General features: G+C 46.9%; 1 protein-coding gene across 1 annotated transcript; it reads left to right on the top strand.

The window, feature by feature from the left end:
- The first annotated feature begins 340 nt into the window (after positions 1 to 340).
- On the top strand, positions 341 to 15,681 carry prima1 (proline rich membrane anchor 1). Its single transcript, XM_053845289.1, has 4 exons — positions 341 to 803; positions 3,527 to 3,668; positions 6,371 to 6,503; positions 12,747 to 15,681. Exons 1-4 carry the CDS (start codon positions 717 to 719, stop codon positions 12,844 to 12,846), a joined length of 462 nt encoding a protein of 153 aa, XP_053701264.1. The 5' UTR covers positions 341 to 716; the 3' UTR covers positions 12,847 to 15,681.
- The last annotated feature ends 3,700 nt before the right edge of the window (positions 15,682 to 19,381 follow it).

The raw sequence follows: 19,381 nt of genomic DNA on the forward strand, positions 1-19,381 counted from the left end.
TGCTGTTGTGTTTATGATGGTGTTTTTGTCAGTATTTTGTGTTGTTGAATTATTATGTTTTTTTGTTGTGTTGAAAACTGCGACTTTGTGTCCATCGTTTAGTTTTTCTGCTGGTGCTGTTATTTGTGTAGCGTGTGTGTTGTGCGTGGGAGATGGATCAGTAAAAGTTCTTGTTCTCGTCAGGTGAGATGAAGGGAAATGTGTGGATAAAGACGACTCATGCTCGCTGAACCGCCGGGACGCAGCGGGACCAGGACGAGCTGATGTGTTTTGGATCACCGAGGAGGAGGAGGAGGAGGAGGAGGATGAGAAGGAGGAGAGACGGAGGGAGGGAGGGAGGAGAGGGAGCGCATCCACCCTCCGGACTCGCCCATAGATAAGTTGAGAGTGAATGGTCCAGCTCGCAGTCCAGAGGAGCTTCTCTCTGCGCGCTCTTCCCGGAGCCCAAGTTCGATGGCTTGACTGCTCGGCTCGCACTCATGCTCGCAGCCGCGGAGGCGGAGGTTCGGGCCGTCCACCGCCCTCTCACTCTCGCGTGATTCGGCGCCGACCCGTAACTACTTTCCGACATGTGAGTGGACGTCCTGTCGCGATCGAACCCATCATGGCTTCAACTCTTCCTGTCACCGATCGCGTCCCGAACCCTCCCGGCCCATGAGCACTGCGTTCGTCCGCTGGAACCGGAACCGCTGCCTAGTGTCTTCGCAGGAGGAGGAATGCTGGTCCGGGATTGGAACCCATTAAGTTGTTGGCCTCTCCTCTTCGGTCACTGCTTCGTGTCGCTGCTGCTGCTGTCGTGTCAGGTGAGTTCGAGTCCCGGTCCGCTCGAGTAACTTCTCAATTCATGATGGCGATGAGGTCGGCGCTGGGGTTCAGGGCGGGAACCACCGATACGACACCTTTCAGTTCGATATTCAACGCGCTACTCCGAGTACTCTGTCAATCAAAACTCTATTCATAAAGTCTCTGTCAGCACATCACAAAAAGGTCCAACACTAAGGCGATGTACGTACACAAGACAAGACAATCTACATCTTCACCTTCAGCAGAGAAGACGCCAACATCAGACCTATTTAAAGTGCGATATATATATTCAACATTCTCCTCCCAGTTCATGGATCACAGCCACATGGTGTCAGTAATAAGTGGAGTCTACAATATGAAAGTTGTTCTGCCAGATTCTGGCTTAAATAGCTGAAAATATATTTCTATTATAAGGTCACAATTATATTTTTATTACCGTACAAGTACTTAAACAAATCTGTATTTTAGGAAAAAGTAAAGTGTCGACATTCAGGGCCGCCATGCGAACAAGATGTTTCACCGATGTTTCTGTAGATGTTCGTCCAGTACTTTCCTGGGTTTACTCCAAGTACTGTCTATCTTCTGAGTACTCCTGTCTCTATGTTATTCACCATCACAGACATGGACACAGAGCAACTGCTACATCTGTTTACGACTCTTTTGTACGCCTCAGTAGATGCGTTCTCATGCTTACATTATTTTTAAATATTTGAGAAGTTGCTGTCCGACAACTTATCCATCGATGAATGATCACAAGCTTGTGTTTTCATTGGACAGTGAAATTTACAATAGCTACACTACAAAATCTATCACCATCAGTCGGACGGTTGAAAAACAACCTTCCAAAACAGAAAATTAAATATGTGTCAAGAGTCATACTTTAAAATAACATATTTTTGAGTTTCGTCGAGTGTGTCAGATCTCGTCACCACATGGTGGCACCACTGAGTCACTCTCCTTTTCTAACTTTTGTGTTTATCGAACAAATGTTAAGTGTTACGCTGTTATTTTCATCATAGATTTGAACCTGTCTGCATCACCCTCGCAAACGCAGTTTTACATTTTGATGCTAACTATCGGAGCAACTTTTCTTCGTAAAACAGCGCGGAACGACCTGTGTGGAAGTTGGAAAAGTTTTCGGATTTTGCGATTAATTTGAATTAAATCAACAAGCTCTTGAAGAAGCCACAGTAAGAGGTCATTTTATTTTTTGTTGTGTCAACACGCTCCACTTCATAGTTGGTACATTGATGTTGTCTCAGACCAAAATTGTCCATAATCATGAAACCAGAAACCCTGAGCGATGACAGAGTTGAACGAAAAATCTGTTACAATAGCTACCACAGATGGCCTCCCATTGCTTGAGCGTTAGCAATGAAACACAACATTTAGCTTGTCACAAAAAAGCTAGTTTGGTCATGGACGCTGCTTTTACAATCCTGAACTCCCAAAGGTTTTGCTCTAATCTTTTCAGCGTAGACGGCGGTTTCAGTGAGAGTTTTGTTCAGCTGCTGTTCATCTGGTGTCTGGTGAGAGCGCGAGTCGCCTGCTTGAGTAACTTCTGAATTAATAATACAATGTTTTTGTTTCGTGACGAGGTCAGCAGTTCAGGGCAGGAATTCTGCCATGAGAGTTTTCCCAGAATCTGGAAGTAGCTCCCGTTCTTCTAGATGCACACTGGTTCAAAAACTGGAGACTGTGAGGTTAAAGCAAGCTACATGACTCTGAGGGAGCTTTGCTATTAATGTGAGATGTGAAATAATGGCTGTTTCTTATAGCAAGGTCTGCATTCTTAGTGTTTATTGAGTTGAACCTATATTTTTCTTCGGTGTAGCATAACAATGCTATTTGCTTATTGTTATCGGTTACTTTCTTAACTAAAACTATGAACAAGACTCTGTTTTCCATGTAGCCATTAGCTGAGCTAACATGTGTTAGCACTTTTTAGTGGTCATAATCTTTATTGCAACATACATCTAGTAATTAGGATTTATGCTACATGTGAACTCAGTTGTGATCCACTTTTACAAACACAAATAGGTGGTGTTGACTTCCTGTTTGGAACGGTTTTCAAGTCGATGTATATATTTGGTTTCATTTTAGGTTGCGCATCACAAAAATTGTAAATCAAATCACAGCAGGATGTGGGCGACGTGATGTCAAAATAAAAGCAACCTCAGATGATAATCACTAAAGCCTTAAATGCACCTGGTGGAGAGCGAGTTTGGATGGCGTCCGGCACACGAGCCCACTCAGCCTCTCAGCAGCTTCATTCACTTAAGTGGCTTCACGGCGGATAAGAAGGTTCTGTCATGCGCCGATGTTCCTGTCTCCCGCGACTCCGGAGCTAATGTGTTTGTGAGCTGGTGAAGATCCCGGCAGGACTCCTGCAGCAGCAGCAGCATATGTTGGTGATGAGTGTTCTAACCTCTGCCCCCGCGCTGCTGCCTACAGAAGCTAGCTGTTGTTGTTCACACGCACGTTTGCAAGGTTCATGTGTAATGTGATCCGCTCGACTTTCCAAGTCCGCCCACGCACGCACACACTCCTCGGGGCAGCCTGCTGCCCACTCGGCTGGTGGGGGCGGCTTCTTCTGCAGTTCCTATTCTCCATCAAGCAGCCGCCGCGGCGGCGGCGGCGGCAACTACACGCGGCGCTGTGGAAGGACGATGAGAGGAAATCCACTGTTGTTTACTCACAAAAGCCTCTGTGTCCTCGACAGGGAGAACTCCAGAGGTCATGCTCGCGGACGGTGGCAGAGAAAGTTGGCGAGCAGTGCCAGCTGGCATGTCACTGTAGAAGATACCCTCCCCTGCCCCCTCCGCCACCACCGCCGCCTCCTCCGCGGCTACAGGGCAGCACAGGTACGACAGCCACCCCAACTTCTCCTCCTACCACTCAGACACTACACCTTCAGTCAAACCAGTAACCGTGTTGGCTCACTCTCCAGGAAGTAAACAATGTCGCCAAGTGACGGTCGGCTGCCGCCACACAACACTGTGTACATGAGCGTCACCGTAGCGGTTAATGTGGCTGCGTCCACAGTCAGGTTCCGACGCTCCGTGGGGTGCGGCGACTGTTTTGACCGAAGTGTGTCATTTCAGGCTCAGAGGAGGGAAAACAAGTCCGGCGAGACCGAGCGCGTGCGCGGAGTCGGTTGTGCATGTGCACAATTGAGCGCGTGGCGGTGCCAGCAGGAAGTCGACAGCTGAACACAGGACTAATTTATGCTGGGCCCGACCTGGGGGAGAACCCAGCTGCCAGTGAAATCCAAGCCTGCTGGGCTGCCAGAGTCAGTGGGTCTGCGGTTGGGGTTCCCTGATTAAAAAACGAGTTAATTAAATTAGCTTTAATTTCACAGAGATGAGAGGCTAATGAAGCACTTCCCGCTTTTGAAGTGGCGCTGGCGGCGGTCTGGGCTGTTGGTTTGGGCCGTGCCACAGAAGAAACATCTGAAGGATGACGTGAGGAACGTTTAGCTCCGAGCTGTCGATGGTTCCTCTCACAGCTGAGAGTGTTTAGCGGGTAAACACAGCCGCATTAGTGTGACATGAAAGTCCAGATGAACGATAGCAGCATCCTTCGTCTTTGAGGTACCGCGCGCTGCAGAGAGATCAAATCTCCAATCTGACTCTCTGGAAACAAGACAGCACTGAGAGTTAGGAGATCAGCTGGAACATAGGCTTCTGGTCTGCAGTGGACAGCTCTCCGAAGTGTGTCCATCATCAGGATGGGGATTAGCTCTGCTGGATTTCAGTTCTGAAAATGTCGGCTTCATTTTGTTCACACTGTTGGATGATGTTGGGTTATTCAGAGGTTCAAAGCAACACAACGCTGATGCTTGTTTACATTATGAAGGTGGTCATGTGACAGTGTCTCGAAGCTAACTTCAGCTCATCTTCTGGATTTAGTCGGACGTCGTGGTTTTCAGTTGCACAGGGCAGATGAGGCAGGCGACTTCAGTCCGTGACCTCACATCACACTGCCGCCTTCAGCTACTCCAGAACAAAACTCTGTATCCAGCAGCTTGTCCCTCCCTCTTTTCTTCGTCTGTGTCTTCCTCTCTCTCCCTGTTCCTGGATGATAAATACGTCGACAGAGTCGCCGACATATTTCACACCTCGCTCGCTCGACAGTTGATATGATTTGTACGAAGTCGCCAGCGTGGTAATGAAGCGAGTGGTGAAATATGTGGCGAGCGTTTGCTGATGATGCGGAGCTGTGAGCGATGACTGCGCCGCTTCAGAATCACTCGGGAAGCCACTTCATCACGGACCGACTCCGAGCCGCCGAGAAAAGCTTTCAATCAGCGCAGCGGTCATTTCTCTCTGTCTGCTTGGCTGTGATGGTCGTCTCCCCCCAACTCACCCCGGTGACACCTGCCGGACTCACGGAACCGGTTTTGACCACCTTCATGAGTGGTTCATCAGCTGACTCATCAATTCAAGTGTTTAAAGTTCCTGCCATGGAAGGAAGGACGGAAGGAAGGATAGGTGGGTAGGTAGGCAGGAAGGAGGATAGATGGGCAGGTCGGCAGGAAGGAAGGAAGGAAGGAAGATAAGTAGGAAGGTAGGCAGGAAGGAAGGATGGAGGATAGGTGGGTAGGTAGGCAGGAAGGAAGGAAGGAAGGATGGAGGATAGGTGGGTAGGTAGGCAGGAAGGAAGGAAGGAAGGAGGGAGAAAAGGTGGGTAGGTAGGCAGGAAGGAAGGAAGGAGAGAAGGAGGGAGGATAGGTGGGTAGGTAGGAAGGAAGGAAAGTTGGCAGGAATGAAAGGAGGAACAAAGAAAGAAGATGCAAGATATAACAAAAAAGCAAGGAGTGTCAGAAAAAAGAACAGGTAAGGAAAGGAGGAAGGATGGATTGAGTAAGAAAAAGATAGAGGATATCTAAATATGGAAGCAAAAGAGAAGGGATGAAGGAAGTGGATGCAGAGAGATGGAGGGATGATGTAGACGGATGGGTGGATGGCTCTCAAGAATGAGTGGAGCAAATGGGTGGATGGATGGAGAGCGATGGAGGGACGGAGACAATGTGAGAGGGGAGAGTGTCAGGTGGAAGTGGAGGTGAGCTGCTGTCAGGACCAGCTGACTCACGGCTGGAGCGCTTGTGTGAACGACTCCACTAACGTCGACTCAGCAGCTCCAGTTTGACTCGCAGCGTCTGTGAAACAATGAACGTGCGGATCTGATTTGGAACAGAAAAAAAAGCAAAGCAAAGACAAACGCTTCATCTGTGATGTAAATCTGCAAACACAGGCTGGAATGGAAGAAGATTTGAAGTTCTGTGACGACGGACTCGATGGGGAGACTTGGACATGAGCAGAAGTGAGAGATGTTCGAAAGCATATGTTTAAGATGAAAGATAAAAACAGATGAGGGTGAGGGTTCGAGACATTAAGGCTGAAAAACTAAGCAGAGGAAGTACATGTATTTAAGGCAAGGAAAAGAATGAAGGAGAATAATGAATGAGGTATAAAGAAAAACAGATGAGAGAGGGATATTCAAGAATAGATCAATGGAAAGAGGAGTACTTGTCTGGTGTGTTAACAAGTGTCTCTCTCCGCAGTGGTGGAGCCCTTGGTGCCGCCTCTGAGGCCGTGGTGGTCTGAGATGGACTTCATAGTTCTGGGGACGGTGGGTTGCGCATCCCTGGTCTTCCTCCTCTCTGCCATCATCATCTGCTACAAGGCCATCAAGAGGTGCGTTTCCTTCTTCTCTCACAGTGGCAGGCAGGAACAAGATGGTGATGTGGTGGCTTCGTAGTAGACAGGTCCTCCCCAAGACTCGCAAATGTTGCCGCTATTTTGCCCGCGCTGGGGTCAGCGGGACGAAAGAAAATAATCTCCCATCGAAGTCTTGGGGAACTCCCAAGAGAAGCTGGTCAGAGGGAGATGCCTTCATGTCACAAGAGCACCGGGTCAGTCTGAGGGCAGAGGTCAGGTGATGGCTTGGGTTGTAAATGTCACCCGGGAAAAGATCCACGACTCCTGGAACCCCCTCCGGCTACAGGCGCTAAATTAATCTGCCGATGACGGCGAGCTGACTCGGCTAAATCCCGTTGCCTTTAATTTGCTTAAGTGTCCGGCCGGATCCACAGTGGAATCCGGAGACTCCACCGTGTTTTAGTGCCCGGTCGCGTCACAACGTCTGGCAAACACGTAAAGGGGAGCGCAGGACGGCGGCGTGCAGCCACGCGTGAGAGCACAGCATCTTCACTGCGAACAGCGGTGGGGTCACAGATGTGTGCGCTAACTTGGGCGGCCATCTTTTATTGATGCGTGTTTAGGAAGCGCTGGTATCACTGGCTTTACTTGCGGAGGCGCGCAAGGCCTGATCCAATCCTGGAGACAGCAAATCCGGGGCAAAGTCGGGCAGCGGATGCGCCGGCTGGTTGGCTCAGGAATTCATTATGGCGTCCTGCGTGTAGCCGAGGGCCACTCTCTCTTGCAGCTGCAGCCGGCGCTCAAACCCAGGTCATTACTTATGAATTAATTTGCGCAGTCATTCAGTCGCAGGCACATCTTTTATACATGTGAGCGGGTTCGTGTCCTGAAGCTCTGCGGGCTGGAGACTGCAGACTTGGTGCCGGGCCCAGTCACCCTCCGCTGAGAGGAACACACACACACACACACACAAGTCCAGCCAGACTGGACTCACTACACATTCATTAGTCACCGGCCAATCGGGTCGCAGTCAGGACGGGTCATGTGACATTTCATGCATCGGTTGCATCACTCAATTGACTTTCATTCACTGACTTTCACAACCCACCTCCTCCCCTGCTCCTCAACAAGTCTAGTATCTATGCTTAAAACGCCATCACAATTCTGCATTTATAAACTAATAATTGAACTTGAAGGTTGAATTCATATGTTGTTTTATTTTAATGAAACATTAATAATAATATTTTGGTACTGCAGTCCTTGCATGTAGTAATGTGACTGCAGTAGCTTCCTGCTAGCATACACGCGCTTCACCGTGCAGAGAAGCCAAAAGAGGCCAAGAACAAATGGCGGCGTCTCGGTCAATAAACCACCAGAAGGTCGAGAAAACACACGGGCGATTATATGTAGCCCTCGGGTGCCGCCGCGGGGCATCCCAGCGAACATCGGCTGGCGGCGGTCCAGAGGCCGGCGCCACAGACGGCGAGTGCCGCAGGTCCCAGCCCGCCTGGCCTTTTGTTATTTTTTATAATCTCCGTCTGCCACTCATCTGACAGCAGTGAGAGGGAGACCGAGCAAAACAAAACACTTCCACACTTCTGTGTGTGTTTAGTGTTACACCCGTGACGCCGCGGTCAGAGCTGTCCATCGTCCAAGCCGCCAAAACAAACAAACCGCGAGCGGATGACTAATGAAGCTTTTGGTTCCAGCGAGCTCGGCAGGACTTGGGTCCAAAGACGGATCATACGAGACGATCACGACTGCCAGCTGGAGCCGACGACTCATCTGGCAAAAGAACATAAAGTGACACCAGACTCAAGTTTTTCTTTTGTGAAAATGGGAGAAGATTACAGCTAGGACGACTGCAGCAACGCGGCTAGTCTAACTTGGATGCAGGAGGTTGAAGGTTTGAGTCCTTGAGCAGTTAAAGACCATTAAAGTAGACAAAAGGCAACGCACATATTCAACACATCTTACTCTGTCTAGTGGTCAACGAAGATCTTCAACGTTTGGAAACCAGCGTGGGGAATAAAAGATTCACGGCTGCAGCCGCCAGGGACAGACTTTTACAGTCTGTTTTTCAATGTTGTTTTTTTTTCCTGAAGCGTGTGACTCGCTCCTCCAGATGGTGCGTGTCACTGTAAACATCCCAACACATGTCCCCATTTCTCCATGATCCATTTCCCCCAAAACTTCAAACGCCTACGTTGATGGCACAGCTTCCATATGAAATATTCATCTGACCTGCGAGGTGTTGTGTTGCCACCTGCCGCGTGTCAACAAACCTACATCCATGAACAGAGAGGGTTAGTGTTAGTGTTTTATGGAGAACAAGTCCCGCAGCCTGGTCTCCGTAACCATGCACGACTCCAACTACTGAGTGAACCCAGACTGAATTTTGAACTCATGTGTGATGGATGTTGCTACCACACATCAGTGAGCCATAACATTAAGACCACCTTCTAAATACTGCATACATAACGCTGCATCAAAAGTAGTTAATCCAGCATGAACTGGTTCCCTGTGAAAGTTTACGTTTTTGGAAACAGCTTTATGGAGCTCTCAACTGGGAAGAAAGTTTATTTTAACTTGTTGAAAACAAAAACAAAGCACCACCAACAGAGAAAAGCAGGGATCCTAAATTCTTTGCTGAATGGTCTCGTGTGTGTAACGACAAATGGTTGGCAGGCTAGCTCACGGCGATGCTAATATATAGTGCTATCGGTAAACAAAATTCTGTCTTGTTGGAATGTCATTGAATTTCAGTCTATAAACCACTTTAAGGTGCAGCAGATGCAAATTGAAAAATAATTTAACCCAAGCTAGGCAGCAGAGAAAGGTCAGTTGTGTCAGGGCACACAAGCTAACTGGCTAGCGTAAATGCTTTAGAGTTTTTTTGTAACCGTTGTACCTTTAGCATTGACAAACTATCTTAAAATATCACACCAAGAATCAGCCTATAATATGATCACAATATTATTCATGTGTTCCCGTCATCCTCGCAAGATCTTAAAGTTGTGGTGTGTTTGGTGGGGGGTTGTAAATCTGCGCCTCCATGAAAACCTAAATCTGCGCCGGCGGTAAAATCCGACTAAAACCTTCCAAAAATAGACTCATTAGTGAGCTCAGGCCTGACGCTGCGTTCCACCGAGTCTCAAATGGGCTGTAAACAATGTAAAGTGTCCCCCGGAGGACGCTTGGGTATTTCCCAAGTCCCGGAGCTGTCGGAGCCGACCGTCTCTCCCATCAGCGGAACGTGTCTCCCCCGCAGGGAGGGGCCGTTCCCGACACACACACACACAGGAAAACATCCAGACACATCTGTCCCACGTGAACAGTCCAGAGCCGTGTAAAATCCCGCCGTCCCACCGGATCTCTGAGACATCAAGAACTTGTTTACCGCTCATGAGCCATCCACACCGAGCCACCTGTAATGAAGTTACAACGGAGACTGGCGACTGGAGTGTTGTGTCTGAGAGATAACGGGGAAGTGGCCGATTGTGTCGAGCAGGAGATCACACATCAAGCTGTGGCTAATGGATACGATTCTGAAGGATGCTAACAATGCTGCGCTAGTGTGACTGTGGTTGACTTAATGAAAAACCGCGTGCACAATGAAACTGAAGCTCATATAAAGTTGTTGGTCCAAGTGTCCGATATTGTGTCGACAGACAGATTGGTTTCACACCGCATTCGATTTTATCACTTGCATATCCTGGTGAGACGTGGCAAATAAGACGCTGCGGCGACTTTGTTGCAGACAAAAGCATCCATCCATCACGTGCGCTCTGGAGCTTCACAGCGTTGATGGATTCCAGCCGATTTGTGAGGAGCTTTGACGAGCACGAGGTCTGAAGGTGAAGTGAGGAGGGAGGCGGCGCGTGGCAGCGAAGTGACAGCTCAGACAGCAGCGCCTGCGAGAGCTGACAGCGCTGAGATGATGCTTTAACAGGTGTGGCCGCGGCCCGTTGGCCAAAGTTGGCGGATAAATCGACATGACAGGAAGGAGAGGCGTGGGAATACGAATGCGAGGAGATGTCAGGAGAGATTTTAGGTGCTCCTGATCTTCAGGTTGAAATATTCATCACTTCTTTAGGAGTTTGCACTTTCTGTCTGTAGCATTTGCATGTTGCGTTCTGAGCAGTTGGGAATCTTAGCGTACAGTAACGTCTCATTGACCTTGCCCTGGTTCCTGCACCAGGAGCGATGGTGTGGACCCACAGACTTGTGGGACTTGGATGACCTGTGCAGCTGTTCTTATTGTTTCTGTTCCTGCTAGCTTCTACAAGAAGAAGCAAACGGCACACAACCTACTAAAAAAAGTTCCTTTTTGTCACTGCATCATCACCATCAGATGCCATTTGAGTCAACCACCTTAGTATGTACACCATTCTGGAAAGAGCAACGTGCCATTTCCTGGTTTAAATCCAGTGCAGTACAATTGTAGCGACATAGTCCACCCTTGACTGGCACATTCAGAGTGTTCTTAAAAGAAGAAAGTTTTGAAGAGAGATGTGACGAAAGTCCTCTACGGCTTAAGATCTTCATCAACGCGGGTCAAGACCGACGAGAAATTACTTTTTCAGCCCGTAACACCGAGTTGTGTAATCAGATCGGTGGAGCTGCTTTCACCGGAACAAGTCAAAAGGTCGGCCAGATAAGATTTAAAAGTAAAATAATGGTTTCGTAACAAAACACGGCGGCAGCACTCAACCTGCATGTGGATCTGAAAGACTTGAAATAAGCTTTTTCTCCGTTTCAAATTCACTCTTGAGAGTCAGTGCAAATGCATGTGGGGGCACAGCAGCATGAACGGACACGGAGCTAAGATGTCGCTCAAGGGTCCTCGGTGCCAGCGAGGCACTGTACGCCGTTGAGTGGGACAATGACTGTACTGACTGTATTCAGGTCTGTCTCTCGGTTACATAAGCCCTTGCTGAGCGGAGCAGCTGAGGGGGTCGGTGCAGAAGCCACAGTACACTGGACAAACACAAAAACCATCAAGGAGTGCATGAAAAGGGCTTTATTGAATGATCCTGCTCTTCACAGGCCAGCAGCAGCAGCAGCAGCAGCAGCAGCGCCGGCCCGTGTGTTGTCACTTTATTCTGCGGCAGAATGCACTCAGAGGGAATGGATGGATGGGAAAGCGCGGGGGGGAAATATCTGGGCAGGTTATGTATCGATGTTATTCCCGAGTCGTTTTGACAGCCGCACACACACTCATTACTTAGAGGCTAGATTGCATCTACCAGTCAGAGGAGGTAATTGCCTTATCCCCCATGTTGCCATGTATCTTTCCCTCCTGTCTCCTTGCAAAAGTGACCTTTGAACATTGAGCTTATTAGAAAGGATTGCTGAGAGCAGCGTATCCACCCCGAGCGGCCGCTGAAATCAAATCAGCGGAAAGGTTAACAGTCTAGAAACTCTGTTTAATGACGTGGCCTTTCGCTGACAGTGAATGCGCCGTCAAATTCTCCCGCGTCAAGAAATATTTATCCAGGGCCATGATGGTAGCCAGCAAGTGATCCGGGAACTGTTTCCACTTCCAGGAACTTTTGCTCTGTGTTCGAGATTCCTGAGCAGCCTCGAGACCGGGGCTAGCATTTCCGCGCTAGCAAAATTTCCAGAGCTAAATATTCGCCCTACATACCTCGACATTGCTAAGACCTTCAGAACTCCATATATATATATATATATTATATATTGTAGGTTTTTATGTATATAAAATCTACATTAAATCCGGCTTTTCCCTTCAGGGGTCGCCACAGCGGATCATCTTCCTCCATCTCACGCTGTCCTCTGCTTCCTATTGTGCCAGATCTTAACTCTCGTTTCAAGGACTCTTCCAACTGAAACCTCCACATAACTGATCCTCCCTACATCTTCAACCACATAAAAATAAAACTGTACCCCCAAACTCTCCTCTTCATCCATCTTAACCCTTGCTGTTGCTCTGAATCCTAACCTGAATTTTAAACATCGTAAAATCCTTGTTAAAGCCTCACCTTTAAGGCCGTACATTGTACGGCTTTCACAAATGTACGTTCCTTGTTAAAGCCTTACCCTTAACAAGGGCTGTACATTTGTAAGGCTTTAACAAATGTATGGCCATTGTTAAAGCCTTACCTTTAAAACCGTACATTTGTAAAGCTTTAACATCTGCAACATCATGTACCGCCATTGTTAAAGCCTTCCTTTTAACAAGGGCCATACATTTTCAACCTTTGACTGTCTACTCGTACATCGCTAGAGTGAACTCATGAATCCGTCTGTTTCCAGGAAACCACTTCGGAAAGAGGAGAACGGGACGAGCCGGGGGGAGTACGCCATGAGCATCCGCAACAAGAAGGCCATGGGTTCCAACAACACCGTGGTGTAGGCGGTGGATGCTGGACCCTGGACGTGATGTCATCACACTCGGTCAAGACCCGTTCTCACCCTGAGAGGACACTCTTAGCAAAACTGCTCGGGACGGAAGGTAAAACCGCAAGCCCACGTCCATCGGTTGCTGACTGACTGGTTGGCTGCTGGCTGGAGAGAAACTGGCTGCCGGTCGGCTGCAGATCCAGACGTCACGCACTGTTGACACCTTGGACGCTCCGACATACACTCACTACAAAAGCATTGTGCATGTGTTTTAACAGAGAATGCTACATTTTTATATTCCAATCTTTTGTTCTCCACCGACGGATGCTCTGAGAGACGCGTGATCAGTCCCGAAGTCAGGGACGTGGATTTATCTGACTATGCAATTTCAAGGAATCCGATCTCCAAAAGAGGACATCAAGCTAGAGCGTTTCAGCCAAGAAAAGAAACCACTGTGTATCATACTTGAGTCACCATTTACGATTTATTTACTTTATTTTTCTACGTAAAGATGAAAATATAAAATTGTATATTCCTTCATGTCTAGATGAAACCTAACAAACATCTGTTTTTTTATTAATTTATAAAGCCTGTAATATACCCGCAGTGTTGGAAGTCTGTCGATGCAGAGAGTGCGACAACTCTTCGAATTGTGCTTTTCTGTTTCCCAAGAATTTAGTTGGCTAGTTGCCATTGCACGATGTGAAAATGTGGGACATTAGTGAGGACACGTCATGGCCGCACGATATTGTCAAATCTGTTTGGACGCTAACCTGCCAGTCAGACATCAACATTCCCACTGATTCAGACTTGCCGTGGACGATTCCTCCACATTTCTGTGATTTTTTTTTTTGCTTTGTTGTGAGGTTGAGCTGCACTAGAACAGCTAAACAAAGCTCCTCGACAGCATTAATGCAACATCAGTTGGTGCTTCACATAGGAATCAGCAAACACACAACACAATCGTAGACTTGACAGGAAGTCGGTCCGAACCAAGACTTAGATTCTAGTTACGAGACTGGAAGTGGGATATTTTGTGTCTCAGCGCATGCTGTGCCATTTTTTTATTTAAATGAATGGTAATTGACTAATAACAATGAGCTCCCACTGCTATACAAGTGGAAACAAAGAGAAATGTTGTTAAACTGCGGTATTGCTCCACTGACTGAAGCTCAAATGTAGCTTCATTGCTAGTGTCTGCTTTCAGGAACACATAGGGCACTTGAGTTTTGAGGGCCACTCTCTTTCCATCCTGCTAATGGCCACAGATGACCTTAAACAGCGGCACACATGTTTTGTTGATGTCACTTGACGGTGTGTCGCCATGGTCACTGTTGACAGAGCGACTGAACCATCAGGTCCACTTCAGTTTGCGCTCGCTACTAAACCGATCAAACAAGAACAGGAACCAAAAGGCACTAAATATTTGGATGTGGATTCAGGAGACAAGAGCTGTTGTTGAAGATATCGTGCAGCGGCCCTGACCTCCTCACATGTGTCCCCTCCTCTGGCTGGATCTCTTTCATTACAGTCGGGGGGTCAGTCGGGTTGGATCTGACCACTTGTCACTATAGAAACCGGGGACTTGAGCCCGGCGCTGACCTTGTGACTGGTGAGGGACTTGAGCCAATAGCGGGGGATCAGGTTGCAGAGCGATACGAGTGTGTGTGAGTCAGTGCTGTCACAAGCCTCCTCCACATCCCCGCTGGAAAAACACAACTGGAGCATCACTCAACGCTGCGCTTTCCTTTTTTCACCAAACATTAAATCCCCCGTGAGTGTGTGAGAGTGTGTGAGTGTGCATGCATGAGTGCAGCTGTCAGTCTGGAGGAGATGAGGTCGGGGGAAAACGCTTGCTTCAGAACAGGTATGGGCGAGCAGGAAGTGATGGATGCATGAATGTAAATATTGCTATTTAAATATCTGCCTTCTGGACTGTTAAACATGTACAGTGTCACCGAACCCATGTCCCTCTGAGGGAGGGAGGAGGGGCGGGGGGGTCTGACTGGGTTCATCTGAGCAGAAGTGATTCAGGCTCATCAATATCTATCAATCACTGTAGCTGCCGTAGGCCGCAGTGGTCAGTACTTGACTCTTCAAAATCCTCAAACTGTGCTCTTAGCGTCACACGCTTTTAAAACCGAAATCACCAATAACATGCTCCATAGACAACAAAAATATAAATATGAAATGTAAAAATGTAAAAAGCAAAAAATGTAAAGTGCAAAATACTCTTTTTTAACAGTGCATGTACAATATGCAAAAAATTAAAAACAGATTAAAAAACATTTTAAAAATGCAGGAAAGTAGAAAATTATATTGTTTGGGTTTGTCGTCTAGAATCTACTTCAGTGAAGAAAAAAAAACAAGTTTTTCTATGGTCACAAATTATGTAAATACTTTCAGCCCTTGCTCCTGCATTGGTCTCAGAAAAAAAAAATCCCACTTTGCCACTCAAATTCTACATAATCTGAGGTGAAATTGGTTCAGAAGGGATCAGACTGCTCCTGATGTGGTGCCGAACAGCGGACCAACACGAGAACATTGGCCCAGCGACGTGAACACGTGTTGCCGAACCAGGCTCCCTCAGAGAACATGGGTTCAGTTGTAACCTTCAGTTTGGACATAGTAAACTGAAGCAAATGTGCTACCACGTAGAAAAGATGTCGATATTGTTGTGCGGAGGACCGAGCCACTTGTGTAAAATACGGCGAGCAGTAGTTCGCGGCGAGCCGGCCACCTTCCTGCTGAGCTTCTCACTTGTAAATAAACATGTAAATAAGAACCGACATCTCGCTTGTTGATCTTTTGTTTTCTCAGGTTTATTTTTCTACTTGAAATGTTGCCGTCCTATTTTTGCAATACATTCACGTTTTACTGTTGGAATTTCTTATTTACAAAATTCTTAAATAATATCTTACAGTCTATATTTATTTTCATTAATAAATAATTAATGTTAACCTTTATTTATTCTCAATATTCTGCATTATCAAAATTGATGTAAAGTACATGTTTTTGTTTTAATTGTAAATTTAAAAAGTATTTGATCCCAATTTTTTTGGTATGAAGTACACAATTGTTTTGGCATTTTTACTTTTTTTATTACTTTTATTTATTCTACAGTCTACATTTTTGGAATGTTTGCAAAGTTCATCTCAAGTTTTTCAGCAGGTGTTTCCTGTTTTATTTTCCTTTTTGTTTGTTTTAACTCAATTTCTGTGCGACGGTTTTCTAGTTTTCTGTTCAGTTTTAGTAGTATTTTCTATTTAATGCAATTTTCTGTTATTTTTAAGATAGTGGTATGTCATCATCATTGTTGTCGTCATTGGTTTTAAATCAATATTTTTATTTTTTTCAATTGCAAACGTCGGTTCAATTGCAAAAAACGGTTGTGTTGCTAACAAACCTAATTTCTTCTTGTCTCCAATTTTGATTGGGACGGTTGACATTTCCATCCTCAGCGTCTCAAAACAACCTGCGGGAACAAATGCGCTGACGGGACAAAGTGACCGGTGTGAGTCGGCCACGCGCGATATATTAAGCGTCTGTCTGCTGCTGTGTTGTGTCTCCAGGATGAGTCCTCCGTCTGTCTCCCGCATGTTTAATGAAGCCAGATCATCTGCCACATCGGGCTGACTAATGACGCAGCTAACAAACCTATAGGTCACATACTGCTGTTGCCTGTGGCGCTAGCAGCAGAAATGTCAGAAGGAGAGCCGGCGGTAACACCTCGCTGAGAAATGAAGGGAGACTTCAGCTCCCTCTGACCAAACCTGAGAGACGAGGAACGTCAATGAATTACGATATGAATGAGGGACGGTCAGGGACTCTCTGAACCCACGTGTTGACGCTAACGCCCGCGAACACCAAGTTTAAAAATTCATGCGTTGGTCCAACCTTAGCTTGCTCGGGTTTGTGAGGGAAGACCAGAAATCGGCAGCGTCGCAACAAGATAGACGAGACTTCGGGGAGGATTCACACAAGGATGACGGAGATCTGGGCCTGCAGCTGGATGTGTGGACTGATCCAACATGTAGCACTGACATCTGGGTCCAGTTTGGTGAGCGTCTGGTTGGGGTTAGGAACAGTGTTCAGTTTGTGCCAAGACACTGATGCTTCCAAAACGTTATCTCCACATCAGTTGTAGTTCACCTGGATAGGAGCGACATCCTTGTCCTAGCTAACTGAAACTGAGGCAGGAAGATGAATCTCATCTTCAGTAACAGCCGCGCTGCGGCGAGATCAGCAGTGAAAATAGTTACTGTAGAGCACGGCATTATTCAAATCTGTGTCAATAAAATCAGATGTTTATCAGCCTAATAAAGGCAAAAACACGTGAGTTATCAAACATTCGCGCACATTGCAAGTCCCGGACCGCTTCCCTGCACTGCGGAGCGGAGCGCAATTTTCCTGCAGTTCCCAGCTGCACACCTCAGTGTTCGGGGAGTTTGAGAAGTTGTTTTTGAACAATGTTGTCCGCCCAGACAGCGATCAGACCCTTTACTGCCCGGCATTTATCAGGTTTGTGTGGAGTGGCACGCTGTACACGTAGTTTCCGGCGTCTATCGCCGAGTCGCCTGAGGCGACAAGCTCACCATCCGCTGAGACTTTCCCGAGACAAAGTGCAGGTCTCCAGCGGGGATCAGGTCTGCGGCCAAAACCCGACTCCATTGTGTTCACATCTCAGACTTCAGAGCCGAAAGAGCTTTGTTTCTAGACAGAACACGTAGTGTGAAAGCGCCCTCAGACGCCGCACAGGATCCACAGCCAAGTCCGAGAACAGACTTGTCAGTGAGATCCATCGCTAAGCACACTACACATAGGTCACCAACGCTACTAACAGATCAAGTTTGGTCTCAAGCTGAGGTAAACTCAGGGGTGCCACCAGAGACTTTCACATTTCACACACAACAATGCACTTCAATGACAGTTGTGACTAACAAAACATTCAGTTTTAGCAGTATTTACCAAAACCCATCTCCTTTGTTAAGTGCTCAACTAATGCCACTAAAGTTGAGCTTAACTTGCGACAAATGGAAAACTACTCACACATTTAATATCTGACTTAAATGTAACTTAAAGATTTCATCAAAACAAGAGTGGCCATTATGTTTACAATATCATTAGCATGTTTTAGCCTTCTGTAATGTCGGGTTGTTGTTGTCAACAAATGCTAGCATTGGATGCTATAGCTAGCTAGTTAGCTAGCTAGGTGTGTAGGTAGGTAGGTAGGTAGGTAACGCCCTCTTTTACGACTTCTTTTAAAGTAAGTCAAGCCGTTTGAAGTTCCTCCCTCACGGCTGCAGCAACACATGATGTGAGACCGGTTGAATAATTTAGCTCCGCAGCTGAACCTCATGTTGAATCTCAGAACAAGCTGCTGATGATGCGTAACGAAGCGCGTGAGCTCTGACCTTCACCTTCATCCTGGAGGAGCCCTCCCGCCCTCTCCTCCGCTGGTCAGCGTTAATGAGCCTCAGTGGCCGCAGCTGCTGCTGGATCCTCAGCTCCATCTGCTGCTTCAGGCTCCGCCGGGCAGCGGGCGAGGCCGGGGCGTCTCGGGTACCTGCGGGAGCTGCGTCATCGGCTGCTGCTAATGAAGGAGCGGACAGATGCGACCTGGAGCGGAGAGGCACGTGACATACACACACACACACACACACACACACACACACTCGGCAGATGACGGACTCTTTGATGTGCAGTGGCGTGAGCGTCTGAGGTGTGAGGTAGTTTTCGTTTTCACTGTTTTATTTTGTTTTTTTTGTCTTTCAAATTTAGTCCGTTTTTAAAAATGTTTTGTTTCCGTTTAGTTTTTATTAGTTTTACTGTTATAAATAAGGGGTACTAGACGAAGAGTAGTAGGTCAGAAAAATAGTCAGTAATAACAACTCAACAAGAGACACCATGTAAAAAAAATGCAGAGTCACGTGTGTGACTCTCGTTGTGACGTCACAGACGTGACTTGCCGCACCTGGCCGACAGTTGTCGCAAAACCAGCTGAGTCAAAATCAATAGATTTAAAATCAGTTCAAAATGCTTCTTTATGAAACAAATAAAGACAATTTCGTTATAATTTTAGTACGTTTGATTCGTTTTGCAGACATACAATATATTTTCAGTTAGTTATTGTTTTATGAAAAACTTTCATTTTTATTTTTATCTAATTTCAATTTTTTTTTTCGTTAACTATCATAACCTTGGTCCACGGTCACAGTCAAGTATGTAGAAATGTAAAAAATTAAACATTAACTGTTGCCGTCGTGTTGAGCTAGGTCACCTGCCAGAGGCACCAGTCAATGTGGGTCAAATAAAAAAAAAAAACACTGTCAGCCATTATTGTAAGGAAATGCCCCTCATCAGACACCAACTGTGTTAGAAATGGTGGTGCTTTGTATGTTTTCACAGCAAAGTGGATAAAGAAGTGACCCTGCTGGGGTCGACACATCAGGTCTGTTAGGAAACTTCATTTCATCCAGTTCCAGATGCTGCTGTGTAATAAGATCCCGGCCGCACTGAAGACCAAAACCAGGGCCAGGTTCTGGTGG

This window comes from Synchiropus splendidus, chromosome 16 (assembly GCF_027744825.2).
Source record: "Synchiropus splendidus isolate RoL2022-P1 chromosome 16, RoL_Sspl_1.0, whole genome shotgun sequence".
NCBI lineage: Eukaryota > Metazoa > Chordata > Actinopteri > Syngnathiformes > Callionymidae > Synchiropus > Synchiropus splendidus.